The sequence below is a fragment of the Theobroma cacao genome, chromosome 9, assembly GCF_053813885.1.
Source record: "Theobroma cacao isolate CCN51 chromosome 9, ASM5381388v1, whole genome shotgun sequence".
NCBI lineage: Eukaryota > Viridiplantae > Streptophyta > Magnoliopsida > Malvales > Malvaceae > Theobroma > Theobroma cacao.
In genome coordinates this window covers 13,389,472-13,410,553 of record NC_142647.1, presented here as the reverse complement: position 1 = coordinate 13,410,553, position 21,082 = coordinate 13,389,472, and the positions used below count along the sequence as shown (strand labels likewise).

The 21,082-nt window shown below is 33.6% G+C and overlaps 2 protein-coding genes across 6 annotated transcripts; both read right to left on the bottom strand.

Moving 5' to 3' along the window:
* Positions 1 to 4,230: 4,230 nt before the first annotated feature.
* Positions 4,231 to 8,564, bottom strand: LOC18589312 (uncharacterized). 3 transcript variants are annotated; one of them, XM_007014216.3, is made up of 6 exons: positions 8,177 to 8,560; positions 7,249 to 7,363; positions 6,165 to 6,800; positions 5,947 to 6,058; positions 4,976 to 5,038; positions 4,231 to 4,654 (listed from the first exon to the last, which is right to left on the bottom strand). In XM_007014216.3, the coding sequence occupies exons 1-5, from the start codon at positions 8,257 to 8,259 to the stop codon at positions 5,013 to 5,015; spliced, it is 972 nt and encodes a 323-aa protein (XP_007014278.3). In that variant the 5' UTR covers positions 8,260 to 8,560; the 3' UTR covers positions 4,231 to 4,654; positions 4,976 to 5,012. The 3 variants fall into 3 exon arrangements, with proteins under 3 accessions (XP_007014278.3, XP_017982457.2, XP_007014279.3); XM_018126968.2 differs by lacking the exon at positions 5,947 to 6,058 and having other exon boundaries at positions 8,177 to 8,564; XM_007014217.3 differs by lacking the exon at positions 4,976 to 5,038 and having other exon boundaries at positions 8,177 to 8,561.
* A 1,588-nt stretch (positions 8,565 to 10,152) lies between these two features.
* Positions 10,153 to 18,994, bottom strand: LOC18589313 (SET domain-containing protein). 3 transcript variants are annotated; one of them, XM_018126963.2, is made up of 13 exons: positions 18,836 to 18,994; positions 17,375 to 17,467; positions 16,922 to 17,050; positions 16,172 to 16,463; positions 15,778 to 15,896; positions 15,067 to 15,199; positions 13,649 to 13,770; positions 12,810 to 13,007; positions 12,081 to 12,270; positions 11,696 to 11,865; positions 11,402 to 11,502; positions 11,143 to 11,291; positions 10,153 to 10,497 (listed from the first exon to the last, which is right to left on the bottom strand). In XM_018126963.2, the coding sequence occupies exons 1-12, from the start codon at positions 18,848 to 18,850 to the stop codon at positions 11,150 to 11,152; spliced, it is 1,704 nt and encodes a 567-aa protein (XP_017982452.2). In that variant the 5' UTR covers positions 18,851 to 18,994; the 3' UTR covers positions 10,153 to 10,497; positions 11,143 to 11,149. The 3 variants fall into 3 exon arrangements, with proteins under 3 accessions (XP_017982452.2, XP_088666158.1, XP_017982453.2); XM_088810032.1 differs by lacking the exon at positions 10,153 to 10,497 and having other exon boundaries at positions 10,860 to 11,291; XM_018126964.2 differs by lacking the exon at positions 10,153 to 10,497 and having other exon boundaries at positions 10,860 to 11,291; positions 13,694 to 13,770.
* Between the last annotated feature and the right edge of the window lie 2,088 nt (positions 18,995 to 21,082).

Below are 21,082 nucleotides of genomic sequence, written 5' to 3'. Positions count from 1 at the left end.
AAATAGTTCAAGAGACCATCGATAAGAAACAGTTGATTAGAGAGAGAATATTATCGGCATAAAGTCATCAAAAGTCTTATGTCAACCATAGACGTCAAGAATTAGAGTTCGAGATTAGTGATCATGTATTCTTGAGGGTTTCGCCAACCAAGGATGTTATAAGGTTTGGCAAGAAAGGCAAGATGAGCCCAAGGTATATTGGGCCATTTAAGATTCTTAAAAGGGTTAGCGTGGTGGCTTATCGATTAGCACTTCCATTAGATCTTGCTAGTGTCCACTCGATATTTCATGTTTCGATACTACGAAAGTATCAACCAAATCCCTCCCACGTGATTCAGCATGAGTCTTTGTAGTTGAAAAATTATTTGAGCTATGAAAAGATACCAGTAGTTATTTTGGATAAGCAAATGAGGAAGTTATGCTCCAAGGAGGTAGCTTTGGTTAAGGTGCAATGGTGCAACCATTTAAGCAAGGAGGTAACTTGGGAAGCCAAGAATGACATGCACATGAAATACCCACATCTATTTAGCAAAAGTTAGTATGCTATTTAAATTCAAGGACTAATTTTCATAAAATGGTAGAATGTGAAATCCCACCTTTTATGTATGATGATAAGCTAGGAAATCCTTAGCTGAGCATATAGAATACATGTTTTGAATATCAAACTTAGTTTTAACCTTTAAAAAGAATTCATTGACACTTTGGTTACCTATTACTTTAGAAGTAAAAATTTTTTTAAGTCTGGAAAAGGTTAAAATACGTTATTTTTGTAAAATAATATTTTAAAAATAAAATATTGTGGTAATGATTCCCTTGGCATTTAAATGACCAAAAATGATTTTTTTCATAATTTTTATTATAATTTTTGGAGTACGTTTGCTATGGTAAATGAGAGCTACAAATTTAATTTCAATCAAATTTTTTCAATTTTGTTCTTGAAACCACAATTTAGATTTTGATTCTTTTAGATTTTGATTTTTTTTTATATTTTTATTGAATCCAAATGGGTGGTTGTTTACTTATTTACATTAAATATCTTAAATATATGGGAGTAAAAAGGAAAAAAGTAAAAATGAGAACATTTATTTAAATGTATTTAATGTAAAAAAATTGGATAAGTTTTATAGGTAATCTATCTCAGAAACTGCATTCTGTTTTAAATGTATCGATACATGTTCATAATGTATCGATGCATATAGTCATGTATGGATACATGTTCATAATGTATCAATACAATTTTTCCATATACAATGGCCAAATATATTAATACATTTCGTCCATTTCAGAAAAATAAAAGGGGTAAAAATATATTTTGACACCCTAGCTTATAAAATAAACCACATTTTTCAAGGGTTGGTAGCTCGTAGCTGCATTTGCAAGGTAAAACCTTAACTTTTAATCTCTTTCAACTCAATTTTGGCCCAAATCACCTTTTTTTATGATTTTGAGCTTGGTTTTAGGTTTTTTTGAGAAAAATGGTATTTTCAAACTTTGAAAACATTAAATCTTGGATTTCCATAACTAAAAATGTTGTTTTTGTGCCCAAATTTTTCTGTTGATTGCTAAGATCCAATGTTTTATAATTTTTCCTAAGCATCAAAATTCACCTAAGGTAAGGATGATGGGTTTATAAATTTTCTGCACATGGATATTTGTAGAATAGTGAACTTAAATTGGAAAATTAGTTTTAAAAAATCCAAATAGATTCAAAAGAGCTTAGAATGTTTAGAACTCAATTCTTAGACTGATTATTGATTATAAGAAATTTTTTTAATGTTAAGGAACGATCAAAACTCCAAAGGAAGGAATTGTTGGAATAGATTTGTGATTGGTTATAGTGGCCGACTTTTCGAGGTAAGTGGGTACACCACTTTCAAAACTATTTTAGTATGTAAAGTTGAAAGCGTGGTTGAATGATTTTATGGATTATTAATGAGCATGTTCTCCATAAATAAAAATGGGTTGTAGATGAGAAGATGTTTTGGAAATGGTTTTCGAAACTATTAGCTATAAGTAAATATCCTACTATGTAGTAGTTTTCAACAAAAGGGGACAAGTCCTTTCAATGTTTTGAACAATTCCCTCGATTACTCTAGCCTTTGGACTAGTGTGGGTACGAGATATTAGTTGAGATAATGATTTTGGTTGACTTTAAAAAATGCTCTTGCATGTGAGTATTGTGAAAGTGGATTGAGAATGTCTCAATTTTCCCATGATTTATGAAATTTACACTATATATGATAAAAAACCACACTTTACGTTGAGAAGTTCTATAAAAAAGTGGCCTTGATGAATTATTGCATATTTTGATTATGGATGAATTTATATTTTGTGAATGCGATGGATGACTAACCCATGCATTTGTCAATTTAGGTTTGCTTGGGTCTAGTGGGCCATACTCACGTGAGTCCATGTGCTAATCATGATCCCTCCCAGAATGAGATGTAACACTCTCTCGAGGTGATGAAGGTATCGAAGGCCCCCATGTCAAGTATAGCTTTAATCCTTTTATCATTCAACAACACATCCACATACAAGAAACCTCGTTAAGGCTCTTTCTTCATCTTTTCAAGTTATGCTTGTAAGGCATTAAGGAATCGAATTGAACCCATTTGTGCCGGCTCTTCCTCGAATTCTTCAACTGAAGTTCAATAGCCACCATCGCTGTAGTCACACCCTGCACCTTTTGTCGCTACATTTCTGTCCTCACCCATGATTTTAGACCCTCGAGAAAATAGAATAACTTATCTTTCTTGTTCATGTCCCTAATATCTAGTATTATCCCTAATATCTAGTATTAAAGTAGAGAAATTTATCATAAATTCTCATACTGACCTGGTTTGAGTCAAATCTCGCAACTCTTGCCGAGCTATGTACTCTACATTCTCAAGGAAAAACTAATTCCTTAATTCTCACTTAAGTTCTGTCCAAGTGTTGATGTGGCACTCGATATAGACAAATTTGAAACACTACCATAACTTTCCTGACAAGATATATTGCGGCCATTACCACCTTGTCTTCCTCCAACTTTGTGCGCACAGCTGGAATGTACTGTTCAATGTCAAAAAAAAAGTTCTCCAACTTCTTTGCATCCCTAACCCTTTTGTATCGCTTGGGCTTTGACATTTGAATCATTTTCCCTCAATCTCCTAAGTTTACAATAGTATTACTTGCAGCAATAATCAAGAGATTTACCTGAACTTTAAATTCTCCAAACTCGACTTGGAGAATGTTTAACGCATCGCTAATCTCATCACTCAAAGTATTTATCATATTGAACAGTTCCCATTAGACTGTTTAAATTCTATCTATCCGCTCACACGAGACCATTTGAGTTTTTATTGCGACTACTGTGACCTCTAACTCAACAATTCCCTGATAGTCCTCTAGTGCACTTTGCGTGGTCACCGTGTTTGCTCTTTCACTTAGCACATCTCGCCCGTGTTATAATACCAACTATCACAAACTACGCTCCTTCGCTTAAATAGGCAATAACTTGTGTAGCACCTAGATGGATGTTTCCATACAAGACAGTCAATAACTTGATTATAACTGAGCAAACATTAATAATAGCCACAAATTAGTTTTAAGAAAATGCAACGTTAAAATCATAAAACATAACGAATGCCATATACGCAACTACTAGAACCACATAAAGAAAATGTTTTATTAATATCAAGATAAGTACAAAGAGATCAAGATACGTCAACATCGAGTCATAGAGACAATCTTAAATGATTAGCTACAAACATACCTTTACCAGTGAAACAACTCAACAATCTGCCTATTGCTCACCCCCTATAAAGAGTTAATAAGATTTTTCAAGTATGTCACTAATAACCATTATAAGACGTGGGATGGGGGCGTACCTTCCTCAAAGTGTTTTCCCTTAAAAGCTTAACAAGAATTTCTAAATACGTCACCAAATATTGTTATAATGTTTAAAAGAGAACATTTCCTTTAAGAGTACAAAAAACATCATCTCCTAAACAGTTCCACCCTATCATGATCGTATACAAAATTGACTCATGACACTTAACATGACGTCTCTCTTGGTCATTTCTTGGTTGTGCTGCATGTGGAGGGTGTCATGACAATGATTTCTTGGTTTGAGGGTGTCATGACAATGATTTCATAACTTGGCTCACCGGACGTTTGAAAATTTTCAGAAAAAGTTGGTGAATTGATACATATAACACCACCAAATATATTTCAGTAAATCAGAAGCAATGACGACTGAAGCAAGCTTTTCAATATTAATTAATTCCAAGTAAATGTAAGGGCAACGCATCCTTTACAAAGGGCAGGGTAAGCCCCTCACAATGCTACAATTGACAACCCTTCTTAGTGTCATAATTTTCAACTATATTGAGCTTAGCTCACATGGGAATGGACTGTCTGTGCTAACAAATATTCTTGCAAGCATATATATATATATATATATATAGAGAGAGAGAGAGAGAGTATCAATGCATTTACAGCTTGTGTGGCAAGGAAATCCAGAATGACACCCAACTTTTCGTCCAACCTAGCTCTGACATTGGAAGAGGAAGTTTCACCCGCTCCAAGATCTTGAAAACAACCGGGAAGAGATTCAGAATCACAGCCTTCACCCGATAGGGGATTCCCAAGCCTGAGGAAATAGCTCCAGCACCTGAAGAAAGAAAAAAAAACAAATTAAAAATTAACCAGGCCTTTGAACTAGAAACCTCACCCCTGCCACACCCAACAAAAAGTTCCCCAACCTCAAACGTGATGCCTAAAAGGGTGAAATTGAAAATTTATTTTGTGTTTGATTGATACTTTTCTTCCAGCTCCGAGTGGTATGTTGCACTGTTAGTTATTCACAGATAAAAGCTGTTCTGAATTGTGGCACATGGCTTATGTCCAGTATCTATGACTACACTGCACCTAAAGAAAAATGAGTTGCTACACACTATGATAAAAAATAAGTAGCCGTATTCTGAGGCATTACCTCGTCTTGACCAACATCACTTAGCAGCCACTTGCTGTCAACTTGAATAAAGAACAAAAGGCACTGCAGTGCATTATTAAAAGAAAAAAAAAGAAAAGGAACATAAGAAAGATTCATTCAGTAGCACAAAATCATCAATTAATGTCACCTTTTATCTCATTAGGACAATTGACAAATTTAAAATGCTCCTATGAAATTTACAATGAGTATTGGTGACACTTTCAAGGCATATAAACTACTCTTGATCCTAAACATAGTCCAAAAGATATTATTGATCATTAAAAAAATTATCTGGATTAAAATGCCAGATTACAAATAGAAGCCAAACACAAGATATAGAATCAATCATATTAAGTAATTTCCAATCCCTGCAGCTTGATGATATTGATACTATAATGGACAAAAATAACATCCAAAAAATTCAACTTGACTTTATCCATAACATATATAAACTATACCAAGTAGTTTGTTGTTTAAAATGCAAATTTGTCTGCAAATATTAGTAAACTAGAACCTCAGAGTTTGTGAGTGTGCTAAAAGCATGAAACGCTAAATACTTGCATCTTAAGAGAGTGCTCTGAGTTATTAGTTCATACTTGCGTAAAATGACAAGTTAACAACCAAGATCAACAAAACAGATATCCAATTGATCAACCTAAGGTTTCTTACATGTAGAAGGGCCAAATTGAAAGGAAAGAAGCTTTAAATGCCCATTAAGAAAAGGAAAAAGAAATGCATGGCTGCCATAGAAGATATGTTCTCTTCATAAAATTTTAATGGGTGTTCTTGCATTTGTTTTTTTTTTTAAAAAAAAAAAAAAAACAAAGATAGCATCTGTCAGTAAAACCCCAGAGTGATTTAGAGGTAAACATTTACTTTATAAGCAAACAAAATCATGCTATTTCAACTAGTGCAAATTTCTTGATTACTTAGAAATTAAAGCCCCAAATTCAAATAGAGAAAGGGCTCACCAATTAGAAAAATAGCAATCATTAGAGCAAGTGTAAGTTGCAGTGAACAACTAAACTGCAAGTGCACTGGACTATGCAATTGTCTCTGTAACCCACCAACGCAGCCAAAAAGCTGCAATACATTAACTTTATTAGATTCCCTGAGAACTTAACTAACATTTGTGCTCAAGATGTTGATTATATAAGTATGTAAATAATGCCCCTCCCCTGATTCTTACCTGATTGAATAAACTCAATGCACCCTTGGCCTGAGGAAGTTCCCCACACCTTTGCTTACGGAAGAGAGGCTTGGATCCTTTTTCTTTAGGTGTGGCCTCAATGCCTGACCTGATTTGGCTTCTATCTTCATATTTATCAGCAATTACAATTTTCAATGCACCAAAATTTGGTGAACTCCATGTTCTCCTTGTACCAGTTGTTCTATCCTGTCCACAACTTACCTCGTCTGTCCTTCCAGAACTTTCCTCGTCTTCTACATCAATGACACACTCAGCATCCTTACCAGAATCTTTAAAAATATTCACTTCACACATATTTCCATTGCAAGTAGAATTAAAATTAGGATTTGAATCCATTCCCCCATGACAATTTTCCAAAAGAGTGTTTTTCGCTGATGGTTGCAAGCTTGGAGAGGTTCCAGAAAGGAACATGGCTAAATCATCACGTTCTTCTTCATCCAGATTTACCCACCTAAGGGGTTGCTTTCCCTCCTCAATAAATGCTTCCTTTAATGCATCTTCTACACGGCAAATCTGAATCTCAATGGCAGCAATAAATTGTCTGTGCCTAGTCGCTGTAATATCATCACGACGATGTCCATGGCTCAGCCTTATAGCTCTCTCAAACTCTTCCAACTGAATTTACATGAACAATTTAACAGAGTAACTATTAGCATGAGCAATTGGTTGAGTAAAGAGACAGAATGGTAAAAAAAATGTGATTTCTCTGTCCTACATTTGAGAAGAATACATGTAAAGGTGAGGGAAAGAATTAGAGAATGCTTAATGTCAGTTTCAATATTTGTTAAGACCTTGGAAATCATAAAGTCTACTCTATGAGCCTGTAAAACACTAGATTTGAATTGAACAAACTGGAGCAAGTTAAAGATACTAAGTTAAAACTGAAATAAAATTACTTTTCTTCAAGCTTCCTAGAAATGGATAAAAAGTAATGGTATCTAGCAAATGCCAATGTCCTAACTGTGATAAGTGCGAGTAAAGAGCAAACAATAAAAACTAAGTATTCAAAATTCAGTTTCACCAAAAGAAAAAAAAAAAAAAAGGAAAGAAAAAAGTAGCATACCTGCCATTTAGCAGTACCTAAAGCAGTTTGCAGTTCTCTACAGAGTTCAGCAGATTCTGCTGTTTGTAGCCCTTCTCTCCTCTCTTTGATCCACATTCTGTAAGCTGATTCCATTCTGGAAAACAGAAACCATGAACATACCTTATAATCTAAAAAAAACCCCAGATTTAACTTGTAAAAGATCTTTATCTAATATTTATTCTCAAGAATGTTTGAAGCTGAAATTCTTATATACACTTATTACGTGGTTGATTAATAATGTTAAGCATTACAAAAGCTTGGAAAATTTGCTTCTTTCCTTCTTTCAGAAGATGACTTCCATAGGCCAGCATTTCATCAAAGTTGCAGAGTACATCCATATAATCTTCCTAATTCCTATTTACTAAAACTTAAAATAAAACAGAAAAGATGGAACCATTAATCAGTTTTATTTTCGGTTTCACCAATAAAAAAACATTGTCTTCTTTCTTTTATACTTCATCAGGATTAAAAGAGGCTAAAAAAAAAGGGGGTTAAGAAAGTCACTAATAAGAAAAATAACAAATTCTAGAGTAACTGATCAGAAAAAATGTCCCCAAAACATAGAAAGTAAATAAGCATATTCAGCATTTATATCAAAACATGCCCACAGGCCACATCCAAAAACTGTAAAAATTTAGGAGGTACAGCACTTAACTAGAAATCTAACCCAAAAATAACTCCAAAAAGCCTTAAAAAACCAAGAATCAAACATACAATCTGATGAAGATTCTAGTATTAAACCAATCATTTAAAAAGCACAACCACTTCAAACAAAAAAATTCCCATATCACCAACCAACCCACCATTAATGAAGACAATCATTTAAAAAAAACAGCCAAAACCCAGGACTGAAATCTGAATCCAAAAGGTGAAACCCATGAAAGGGAAAATAAAAATAAAAACATACATATCAGCAGATTCTTGAACCTCTTCTGCTGCAGAAAAGAAGGCATCTTTTTGCCATAAATCAAAACTGTTTGCAACCATCATCTTCTCCACCCTTCAAAAGCTTAGAAACAAAAAAAAATTATAAATTATAAATGGGATTGAGAGATTTGCAATATGAATGGGTTTTCTTTCTTTTTCACTTCCCTTCTCTTCTTTGCTAAGAAGAAGCAAAGAAGGAAGAGAGAGAAAGAAAACAGAGAGCCAAAAGAATGAGAGAAAGAGAGAAGAGACGTAGAAGGGATTTTTATGATTCTCTTCTCTTCTCCTTTGCCTCCTTCCTCTTTCACCCTTTTTGCAGTCTTCACCTTCCTTATTTCTTTTCCCTTTCTTCTTTGTTTTTCGATTTTGTTTCTCAATTTTCTCTAATCTCGTGTTTGGTTCCAAAACCAAGAGGTTCTATCTGCTGTTGTTATTACCCAACTTGTATTCCTTAGTTATCCAATGAAAGTTCTCCACGTCGAATTCACTAAACATTGCAGCTGACGTGTTTTAGTTGTAATGGTTGATCTAATATTATTTTAGAAGGGATGATAGTTCTAAATAAAAAAGAAAGAAAAAAGAAAAATGAAGGAGGACATCGGTAGTTGGGTTAGAGGGAAAAAGACAGAGGGACAAAAGCGGTGAGGTGGGCTGCCCCATTCGCTACAGCCAGTGCATTTTGTGTGATAGGCCAGATTTAAGTGGGTGCTTTCAAGCACTTCATTAATTTACTATTTTTTTTATCAATTATTAATTAATTAGGGTCCACATATATTAATTAAAGTTTTATTAATAATGCTTCTATACTTTCTTTTCTTTTTCTTTTTCATATTTCTTCTCATGAAAAATAATGCATTCAACACGGAAAATTCAGGTTAAAATACTAAAAAAATCTTTTATACTAAAATAAGAGCTCTTTAGACGCTTTTCTGGCAACTTAGCATGAATTTTCATATTTTACTACGTAAATGCTTATGTGGCACAGATAACGTGGTAAAAATAATAAATGTTAAGAACTTTTCATCAAAAATAAAAATTTAACTAAATCAAAATAATGTTCAAAGATTTAATTGAATATAATAAAAAATAATAATTTATTTAAAAAATTTTAAAAATATATAAAATTCTAATATTTTAATCTAAATATTTATAAAGAAAGAAGTAAATATATTAAATAAAACATTATTTTACACTTTTATGGTTAAATAAAATATATTCCATCCAAATTGAATCTAAACAATCAAAATGTAAATCGACATAAATCTTAATTCGATACTGGTATAATATAATTATGAAGTGATCCAAATTTAAAAATACTTTGAAATTTCATGGTTTAATTTAGAAGGAACTAATCCAAACTTGACTCCAAGTGTCAATTGCCACCTCTTGTATATAGAATAATAATGTATAATCTCTTTGGTTTAAAAATAATGCAAATGGCTTTACACATGCCTAAACAAAGCTTATCCGATATATAACATAGTGCTAATATAAGTAAGTGTAAATGATAAGTTAATTATATTGGGTGCGGAATATTAGGAAAAGGTGAAGGGGATTGTTGGGCGGAAAGCTTACATTAATAAATGAATGCGGAAGGAAATAAGTAAACATCATCATAATCACTCCTCGCATAGCCACCACTTTAACTACCCATTGCCATTGCTACCTCTCCTTTTTTTTTTTTTTTTTGCTTCTCTCTTCTTAATTTAATTAGCATCATATTTTACTCAAGTACACTCATTTGCATTAAATAATTCACACCAAATTTGGTAGCTATAGAATATTAGTCAATTAATTGCTGAAAAGATTAATAAAGATTAGATACGTTGAATTAGTGGTGTGGTTGGTAGAATGAATGAGAAAAGAGAGAGACAGACATGGAGGAGGGATGAATTAATTTCTCTTGTTTGGTGAAAGAAAGAAAGAAAGAAATAAATATGAGATATGGTGGAGGAGTTGAGGTTACAATATCTAAATTTTAACTTGGAACCATAAACGCAAGTCTTAAATTGATGTGCTTCCCTTTGGGACAGCCCCTGCATTTATAATTTTTACATGCAAACGAAGATTTATAATTACCCTACACTCTCCTACTGCCAAAAACAACAAGTAATGTTACTTAATTCCTTAGCATTCACGGGCCATAATAAGTAACCCCTCCTCCTTGCACTTTCAGATTTTCCACGTTGAAGTTGTATCAGATTCGTGCTCCATTACTGATACTGTTGGGATCTTGATAGCCAACAGGCGTTTATAGGCACCGATGACTTGAAGATATGATATTGCTTTAGTATATGGTGCCTAAGAAAATGAAAGGAGAAAAAACAAAAGGAATCAAACTTGGAGTAATGATTCATTGTAGGCTAAAAAGCAAAATTATAGTGTCCATTACTCTTACTATTTTGGAGTAGAATAAAGCCAACAATGCCACAAGTAAAATTTTGGCATCCACAAATCTTGTCCCACTATAAACCCTTCCTTCATCCCACTTTAGCAAGTGGTTAAAACAGTAATTGACCAAACAAGCAAAAGCAATGTGCACCATGCTTTTCTCAAGGCTATTATGCCTTTATTCTCTTGTTCCATCCCAACAATCAGCTTATATATATCATCCAGGACAATCAACATATTTTTATGATAATATAAAAACTCTCGTAATACCATTGATAATAAAATTATACCCATTATTTATGTCAGAGTCCATGGTTTCATGCTGCTTATACTATCAAAATTCAATGACAGTGTCAGATGCTGACAGGTCATTGACCTTGTGAGTGCGGCTATCAACAAGATTTTGTAAAAATAAAAAATAAAAAAATGTCATGCTGATGACCATGCGCCACAAAAGCAACAGTCAACAATCAGCATCATGGTAGCCTTTATGATGAATACATTGTAGAGATCAGCTATGGGCATTGAAGCAACGGCTAGCTCATCTGGCCATACCTTGTCCTTACTCCTCAGCCTTGCATTTAGACAGTTCATATTCCACCAGCTTAACACCTGTTGAACATGAAGTTATAATCGAGGAGAAAATCCTCCTCTGTATCTCTTTAAATTCCAATGCCAACTTCACATCCCAACTGGCATTTTTTCTGCATGAATAAGACAGAAAACCCCCAATATTATAACTTGTAATTTTCTTACAAAGAAAACTATATTCAGCTGCAAAGCATTCATAAATGCTTGCTTGAGATATCTTTACCTATCAACCAAATCTGTGTCGCCTAAATTTTCCAGCATGTCATTGAATGTGGACTGTAGATCTTCAAGAACTTGTTTATCAACTTCGAGGTTTGCTTGAATCTGTGGAGAGGGACAAGTAAAGAAAAGAATACAAAGAACTGAAATATGTCAATATTTTGTGATTAATGGATAAGTCAAAAACATTAAACTGGTTATCAAAGTTTAGATAATCACATAAGACAATAAAACTTTAGTATAACAAACACTCAGGCAAAGGGGTACACAAAACACAGAAGTATGGGAAGGAAATTACAAGGGTCTTAGTTGATGGCATAGGGCTACGAGCTCTTCGTAGAAAGTCTAATAATGGAGATGGTAAGCCATAATAGAAGATACTGTGATTGTTTGACAGCCAAGTTCCCCGGACCATGTGGGTGGTCCAGTTCGACAAGGGGCAATCATCAATGGAGTCAACATCAAAATCTGCACCAAAATAAGGCTTAATACATTATTCAGGGAATACGGTAGATGCTTACAAAATAATAAATACTTGGGGCTGTAAGTTTGCACAGGTGTGAAAGAGAGTGTACAAAAATTTGAAATCCATTAAAGAACATATATTAACCTAACTGAAAATAGAGCCTCAAATGTACCCAACTTATGTAGGGGCTGTAAAGAGCTAGAGGCAAGAAAATTACCCAATGGAATCACATCATAAAGGTTGTCTCCTTGTGGTAAGAAGCCATAAAAGGTAACTAGATGTGAACCAGAGAACCTTCCATAACTAAGACAGCATTGTTCTCCAACACTGCAAGGGCTTGATAGAGAAAATTTCAAGGAATTTGTTGCAGAATCTACTTTGCCATAGTGAACTATGTGTGGATGTAACTGAAAAGAACAACACCAGAATATCAACTAGAATTAAAACTCAGAAAAGGCAGCAAATTGGATGAGAATAAGTCTTAGTATATATGCATAAGACATAGGAATTGTGATGGACTAGGCTGAAGAAAAAACCTTGTGATAGGCCTCAAAATAGGCCTACATATCCACCTTAAAAATTGGTTGGACCCATTTGAAATATTTGTAAAGACAATTCTACGAGAACATATAAAAGTAAACTAAATAATAAAGGAATAACCAAGGTTGTCAATACTAGTACATATTGGCTGATACAACTGGTATAGGTGCAGTACTAGCAACCCTAGGACAAACAATAACACAAATGTAAACATAGTCTAAGACAAATATTAGCACTTACTATGTTAATGGTTGATAAACTGCTACCAACCAGTAGTTCCTTAGATTTATGAAGTTAAATAGCATATGAAACTATCTCTGACAGCCTTAAATTTGTACCTTAGTCATCTAAAATCAAATGAGAAAAACAGATTGCAGATGTTGGATAACAAGAGAAAGTGAGTTACCGAATGATTGAGAAAGCCTGCAACAGGTATCAAGCAAGTCCTCAGTTTTCCATCAGCAAACATTATTTTCATACTGTTAGCATACCAGAGTTCGCAAGCCCATAAAAATTGCTCCCATGTGTAGTGCTTTGGTGGAAATATATCAGGATGATCTTTGGATAGTGCAGGAAATACCTCATCATATTGAACACGTAAATGCTGAAAAACAAAGAAAGACCAAAAAAGAAGAAAGGTTATACATTATATTTAGAAAATGTTCTCATCTTTCCACTTAAAGGATTTATCATATAGATAACAAAGAATAGTTGCAGTTTTCTTGAATTACCCCAATTAATATAACAAGACGATTGAGCTTTGGTAAACATATTATAATTCCCAAATCAACCTTGTCTATACCTGCTGCCTACTAGAAGTCACTTCCTTGGAAACAGCTCAAGTCATAATTTTTAAGCATTCAAGGTTTAAAACCAATTGGTTAAAGATGCATAAACCCAACCAAGATAAAATACCAAAAGATGGAAATAACAACACTTAACGCTCTTCCTCATGTGTAGGCTTGATAGAACAACTAGGAAAACAAGGTTATCATCTGGAATACACAAATTAGGTAAGAAAAGACCCAAGCTCTAATAACGTGTTAATCATTCAACCTCAAACTAGTTGGCTACAGGAAGAGTAACCTGAGTTTACTATAAAGTCACAAAAAACCCAAATCCTAGCTGGTACGGCATATAACATAAGACTAGTTAACAATCATCAAAAACCTAAAGATGCACAACTCTTTAACATCTAGATCCCTTACACAAGTCCATCATCCTATCAGAAAAGAAAGTCATAACTGTCAGGTAGACTCGATAAAGGAGGGTATCGGACAGCTTGATAACCTCTTTTGCTTGCATTATCTCTTCAAAGAGCAAAGTTCCATCCAAAGCCATGATTGCTTCAACTCCGAAGCTCAATCCTATAGCAATTCAAGTAAATATATAAGACAACAAAAATGGTGGAAATTTAATCTCAAGAAATTAAAATAGATATATTTTAATTTACAAAAATGCAAAAAGATGGTAACATTATATAATACTGGTATTGCACCTAAAAAAATTATATTAGCCTTGCTATTTCTCACTTTATCATTTTATTAGGTTAAATTTATTAATTTATTCACATCAAGACACAGGAAAAAGGAAAAGGTGGTGTCTTTTCCTTTGTGTTGCATTTTCTATCATATAAAACCTTCAAAATAACTAGCACCAAACCAGAGCAATTCCACCACTCTAGCTGTCTAATCCAAGAACAAATACTTTTTCCTTATCCTTACTTAAATTTATCATTAATAATATTGAAATGATATTGTGCAAAGGTATTGTACTAGAGAGCATAGAAGACCTAATGTCAAAGGCATGAAAATTAGGTTATCACAGAAAAATAAAAAGGCTAAATACCACTGATTTCTCATGCAAGTATTTTAGATTTTTTCTTGCATTGATTGCTACAAACTTGATTTACAAAAACTTTAGTTCCAGATTATTCTGTTAGTTCTGCCTTGAATAAAAAACAAGACAGAAAGAAAGAAAGAAAAAAAAAAGATCAGAATGAGAGAACGAAGAAAGAGAAAAAAAAAAGCATCCAGGCAATCTGTTGCTCAATGATCTGAATTTCAAATTATCCCTCTAGACTCCCTGTAGTTGTAGCAGAAATATGTTGAAATCTGCAATAATGGAGACTATCCTCTTGGCTAATGGTGCTGTTGATGCAGGCCATCACAAAGTATTTGAGCAAATTCTTGTTGAGAGGGTTTAACCCAAGGTTCTGCAGCATGGAGAGTACAGAGAGGAAGCAGGTTTAGAGGTAGTGCAAAAGAGAATTTTTGTGGGTTACGAAGATTGAAGAGAGAGGAAGAGGAGGAGAAGGAAATAGTTTAACTTAGAAGTTCTTTTTTTTTTCTTCACATTTGAATTAAAACAAATAAGAAAATAGGACACGCAATATGACAGATACAGTGCCTACCGCATTAACTTTAGTCTGATGTTCTGAAAAAATCACTCACCAGCATTGACAAATTTTCATGAGTAAGATTATCAATAATAAAATTCAAGAACAAAATAATCCTCAAAGATACATTTCTAGTTTTGAAATGGCATTGAACTCATTCACTTTTTCTTATTGGAGCAAAGCTGGTTGCTATTTGAAAGAAACAAAAGCAAGTTGCGACAAACTGGATGTCATCAACAACGTGCATCACAGCAAAAGGTCAAACCTGTGTTAAAATTTTCTGGTAGTGTATCAAAGTAAATCTTGAATTGTGAATTACAATTGTGCTTCTCCTTCATGGTCCACAACAACAACATAGTCTCAGATGACATTCCATCAATCTTCTCTAATGTTTGATACTGCAATCAGATAAAATAACAAACAATAATGTCCTTAACCAGTATTAAAATATCTATGCTATATTGTATGCCATATTCTGTGAACTTATGCCACCTTCCAGTAGCACAAGTTCCATATAAGCATATCAGGTAAAAGTGATCATGAACCAAATATATGCCAGGAAATGTGATCAAAACAGATCAACAAATACATAGAGATAAGTAATGGATAAAGAATTAAGGCAAATTATCTGTCGCTTTTAATTGCATTGTAAACATACCAAGTAAGCTATGTTCTATTGCAACTGAATTTATAGACAAAACATTCAGACACCTAAAACGTCTTTTCATTATTTATGTTCTTTTAGCAAGTTAACTCCACATAAATGTACTGGGGATAACACTGCCAGAAGATTACTGAAAAAGCCGCAATCATAAAATGGTATTAATTTGGAATAACCAAATAACATCCAGAAATCTATTAAGTCTAATATGCTTCTTTTTTCAAGTTTATGTGCATTTAGACAGATGTTAAATCTAACTCGGGTAAGAGTTATAATAAGCTAGAGATATATATTTTGTGGAATGATGAAATGTACCATGTCAGATTTATGTACAAGATCTTCAGAGATTATAATAGATGCAGGAATCTCCATAGCAATGTCTCCAACTTCAAGATCTTCCATTGCAATGGCTCCTCTACCAGCTCCTTCAATATCTGTATAATGGCCCATGCAAGAAAAGGGTAATATTAAAAAACTAGACTTCCTTTTCTTTTTCTGTCAAAAACATCTTTTCATTTTTTTTTTTCGAATTTTCTTGTACGAAGACATCTTTTAAATTTTAAAGAGCTATTATGAGGTCCAAATAGTGATGAAGTTGTCCAGAAGAAAAAGGAAAACCAAAACAAGAACATGAGAACAAATGAAAACATTCTCCAGGAGCTAATCGATAAGAAAACACTACAAATAGCAATTCTAATCTTGAACTTACAAGCTATCTGCAGTCTTGTTTTTACACCATTATTTTCAGCCCACTCTACTAAACACTTCTCTTTATCACACTTGTAGCTTTTATCAATTTTATTCTCCACTTTATACTTGGCTCCAAACTCATGGATCCTATTAACAATTGCATCTTGTAGATCGTGCAAGGCATGTGTTTGCATGTGTACTTGACAGGAAAATGAGGTGTTGATAAGTGAAAGCATCGAATTTAGAGCCTCCATCTCATTCCTGGGGCTGTAAAATCCCATTCCATCAATTTGACCAAAATAAAGTTCTACCTGCATCTCAGAAGCCCATTACATAATTGTTAATTATTCAAAGTTCAAGCAATGTAATTAAGGGACAATGGGAATACGTGTTTTGGCACCTCATATGCCCAGTGTGGCATCATCAGTTATTCACCAGCATATTGAAGGGACTCTATTTTTTTTTCTTTTTCTGGCCAAAAGCATATAGAAGGGACCTTGGGACAATCTGTTTGGTGCCTTTTTTTTCTTTATTACACTACATAAGCAGGATAACAAAAGGGACCTTGGGACAAGCTGCATATAGCTTCAAGAAGCAAATGAAAAATAATTGAGGAAGATACAGTTCCCCAAATTATGAGGCCCTCATCCTACTATAAGAAAAATAAATATAAGTTAAAAAACTCAACCCCGCATTGATTCTTTTTACCTGCTTCCCACCGTGATTTGCAGTAAAATCAATAGTTATATAGAGGTAATTTGCAGCATACCTCATCTAAATGTATAATTCTAGCTATCTGCAGCATTTGATTCAAAATAGTACTTAGTGAGGCAGAATCCAAAGAGCTCTTAATATGTACAATTTCCTTGACACCAAATCCCTGGTCATTAAGTAATCTCTGCCAGACATGGAAAAGAGAAGCTAGTTAAGTGGAAAATCTGTAGCATCAACTAATGCAGTAACCTTATTAATATATCTAGTTTCAACTTCTCTATTTCAAACTACTGTATTTGATAAACAAAAATCAGACACACCTTACACTTGCTTAAAATAGGAGGCATATATTCCTGTTACATACTTCCTCAGATTACATCTTATTCACCTTTACAAATGTCAAAGGTACTGATAACTACTATTAAGACTTTGGAAGGAAACTCATAAATCAACATATCTTGATAAAGAAAATGAAAGAGACTAGAACATGTTTTCTGCTTTAACTAACCTTCTTTTTGTCAAAGAAAGGCTCATCGTCAGAAAGCTCAAGAAGCATTGAACAGCCATCACCCATATCTGATGTATTATCACATAAAACATGCTGCAGCAAAACAGTAAAAGAAAAGAAAAAAAAAAGATCAATAATATTTTAAGAAAGAAATTTTAAACATAATAAACTAGTCAAAATTGCTAACTGTAACAATATTGTATAGCAATTAATTTGTTTTTTTACTAAACTCAAACACAACATGACACCCAAACCCCTATCACCACCATTCAATGTGAAAATGGTTGTTACCAAAAGCAGACACGCACTACGCTCATATGCATGTACATGTGTGTGCATACACAAACACAAAGAGAATCTTCAATATAAAATAATGGAGGTGAGAGAACCTATGTGGCGACAGCCCAACCTCTCCATGATGGTTAACCAATCCAGCCACAGCGGTTATTGAACATGAAATATCATTTCATGTTCCTATTTTTAACAGACAAGTTTGGAATTGATTTACACATGAAAAAAGCAGAATAATTAACAGAAAGAAACAAGTTTTTGAGATTTAAAAAAACAGTATGTTTTGAGATTTAAAAAATCAGTATGCGAAGAAGTAAACCGAAATGTCATAACTCTTAACTGAAGTAGCATGATTACTTCATATTCCTGTTCAGCCTCCTGAAGAAGGCAACATGCTAGCTATGCATGCAAGATGAACAGATAGCTTAAGATCTCAATAATCCCATTTCTAAATGACCTGGCAACAACCAAAATAGTTTCTCCACAAAAAGAAATGAACCAAACAATATTATACCCATTAAAGCACTCACTCTCTTTTGCAGATTCCAATTGAAATGTGAATAGACAAGAGGCTGAGGTTAGCTCAAACATTCGAGAGATAGCAAAAACCATTATACGTTTCCAATTTTCAATATAAGAAATAAAACCCACATTCAGAAACTAACCGGAAAAAAAAGATTAAGCAGATAGTAATACAGCATAAATGAACACAAATATATGTAAAACATAAACCCTCAAAGAAGGTAAACTTTGACATAAATGGGCAATACAATATTAGAATTAAAGCTCATAAATATCATATAAACACAATATTTCACATCAATTGAAAATAATTGAAGTGGCAGAAAATAAAAGCATTGATTATTAAAAATAAAAAAAGAAAATGAAAGCATTATTATTTAGTCTATTTGGTCAGTGACAAACAACAGCCATAGAAAAAGAAAAAGAAAAGCAAATTAAAACATGCAAAGGTAGAGGCGCTTGTTTGAAGTGTAAAATTTTCTGCACCCGATGTCTAGTTCAGTTTTTCTGATAATTCCTTGGGATTTTGTAAGCAATCCCAATAGAGCACGAAAGAGAGGCACATGGTAAACAAAATCAAACTTCAAGAAAGATGAAGAAAAGAATATGGAAAGGAAGAAGCAAAGCAGTAAAGAGGTTGCATTTTACCTTATCTTCCTCCATTGAGACAACTTCGAACTGAAGAGAGCCAGAGAGAGAGAGTTAAGACTTTGAGAGCCGTGTAGTTTGGGCGATAACTGAACTGAAAAAGCCGACAAGGTAACAGCAGGAAGCATGGTTCAGTTAGTCCGGTTCTGCCCAACACCAACCATAGAACTCTAGACTTTGGCCCAATTTCACTTGCAAATGAACGCTCGCAATCCTTAAGAGTAGGTGGTCAGCAGCTTAAATAGACCAGCAGCCCAAGTGCGTTAACAGGCCTATTACTCAGACAGGGTAGCAGTCCAGGCAAACCAACTGCCTAAGCACAGACTAATTGATTGGCCCAACTCATCTACATACCAAGAGGTAGAAGCCCCTTGAAAAAGTGTAGACAGGTTGATGTAATTTGAACTATAGATATGATTAGCATTCAAATTTAAATGTAGTTTAGATGAACATTCAAATTTAAATGTCTTAGTTTTAACCTTAACCATTTTATTTTAAATTTAAATTATTGATAAGTTAGATAAGGGGGTTAACATACTTATAAATGCCCTTTTTGTTCATTTATAAAGTACACCAAGTTTAAAAATAAAATTTCATTTTTCTCAAACTTTTCTCTCTTCTTTTTCTCTTATTCCACAGCCTATTGTATTGCTTTAAGAACGTTGAGTTTTTGATAGTTTTGTGAAGGTTTTCTTAGGCTTATTTTGACAAGAAGGGCTTAAAAGTGCATGATGTGTGCTTAAGTTGCTTGACTCATGATAATTGGTATTAAAGCAAGTTGATCTGCAGAAGAGAGAAATGACTTTAATAACTAACTAGTCCACACTTGCCCAAGTGTGTATGCTGTGTGTATCAACATTATTGCCATGCATTTAGTGGACACTGTTTTAGTGTGGTGGAGGCATTGATGCGATGACATGCTTAAGGGAGTGATCATCGGCATTTAGGGAGCATTCTAAAGAGAACTTTAACAATAATTTTGCCCCCATATATGCCAAGTACGAGGTCAGGGGAAAGTTACGAAGGGTGGTTTAGATGGACAAAATGCGAGAATACATGAATACGTTTTTCAATTTGGTATTACAAGTAGGGGACTTGAGTGAGAAAGAAGTCCTACTTGCATTTATGGATGGGTTAAAGCCATAGGCGAAGCAAGAGCTTGACCTTACATTAGACGATAGTGGTTGAGAGCCTAATTGACTAAATTCTAAAGTCTATACAATGTTTAACAAAAGATCTTTAGTTATAGAAGAGTCTATTCATGTTATTTTTTATGAGACTAATATCGCACCAAAAAAGGTAGTGATTGATAATGATAATGTAAATGAAATTGAGAAAAGAATAAAAAGAATGAGCTTGAAGAGCAAAAAAGATAATGAAAACAACTCCATGGAAAGAAATGAAGAAGAATCGCCATTAGAGGACTTGCAAAAAATTGAAAATTAGCACAATTATCTTCTCAGAAGCTAGAAATTTGTAAAAAATCATCATCGAGAACAAATCATTGGAGATCCCTGAGAAGGTGTCAAAATTAGAAAAAGACTAAGGGAAGCTTGTTAATATATGGCATTCATTTCACAAGTAGAACCCAAGAACTTTGAGGAAGCTGAAAATGAGAAAGTTAGATGACAGCATTGCAAGAAGACTTTGTCACTTTGAAAGGAACAAGATTTGGAGCTTAGTTCCAAAGCCAACCAACAATCCAATCATTGATACTAAGTGGGTATTCAGGAAAAAATTAGATAAGTTGGGTAATGTGGTAAAGAACAAAGCAATGTGGTAAGGAACAAAGCAAAGTTAGTTGCTTAAAGCTATAATCAAGAGGAAGGTATTGATTATGATGAAACATTTGCTATTGTAGCTAGATTAGAAGCAATTAGACTCTTGCTTGCATATGCATGTTATATGAATTTCAAATTGTTTCAAATGGATGTTAAAAATGCATTTCTAAATGGTTTTATTCAAGAAGAAGTATATGTGAAACAAACCCTAGTTTTGAAGATTTTTAAAAGAATGATCATGTTTATAAAATTACACAAAGTATTATATGGATTGAAACAAGCTCCTAGAGCTTGGTATGAAAGGCTTTCAAAATTTTTTATTGAAAAAGAATTTTCTAGGGGAAATGTAAATACTACGTTGTTTATTAAGAAAAGTAAAAATGATTTACTAGTTCTTCAAATACATGTTGATGATATAGTTTTCAATGTTCCTAATGAAAAATTAAGTGAGAATTTTCTAAGGAAA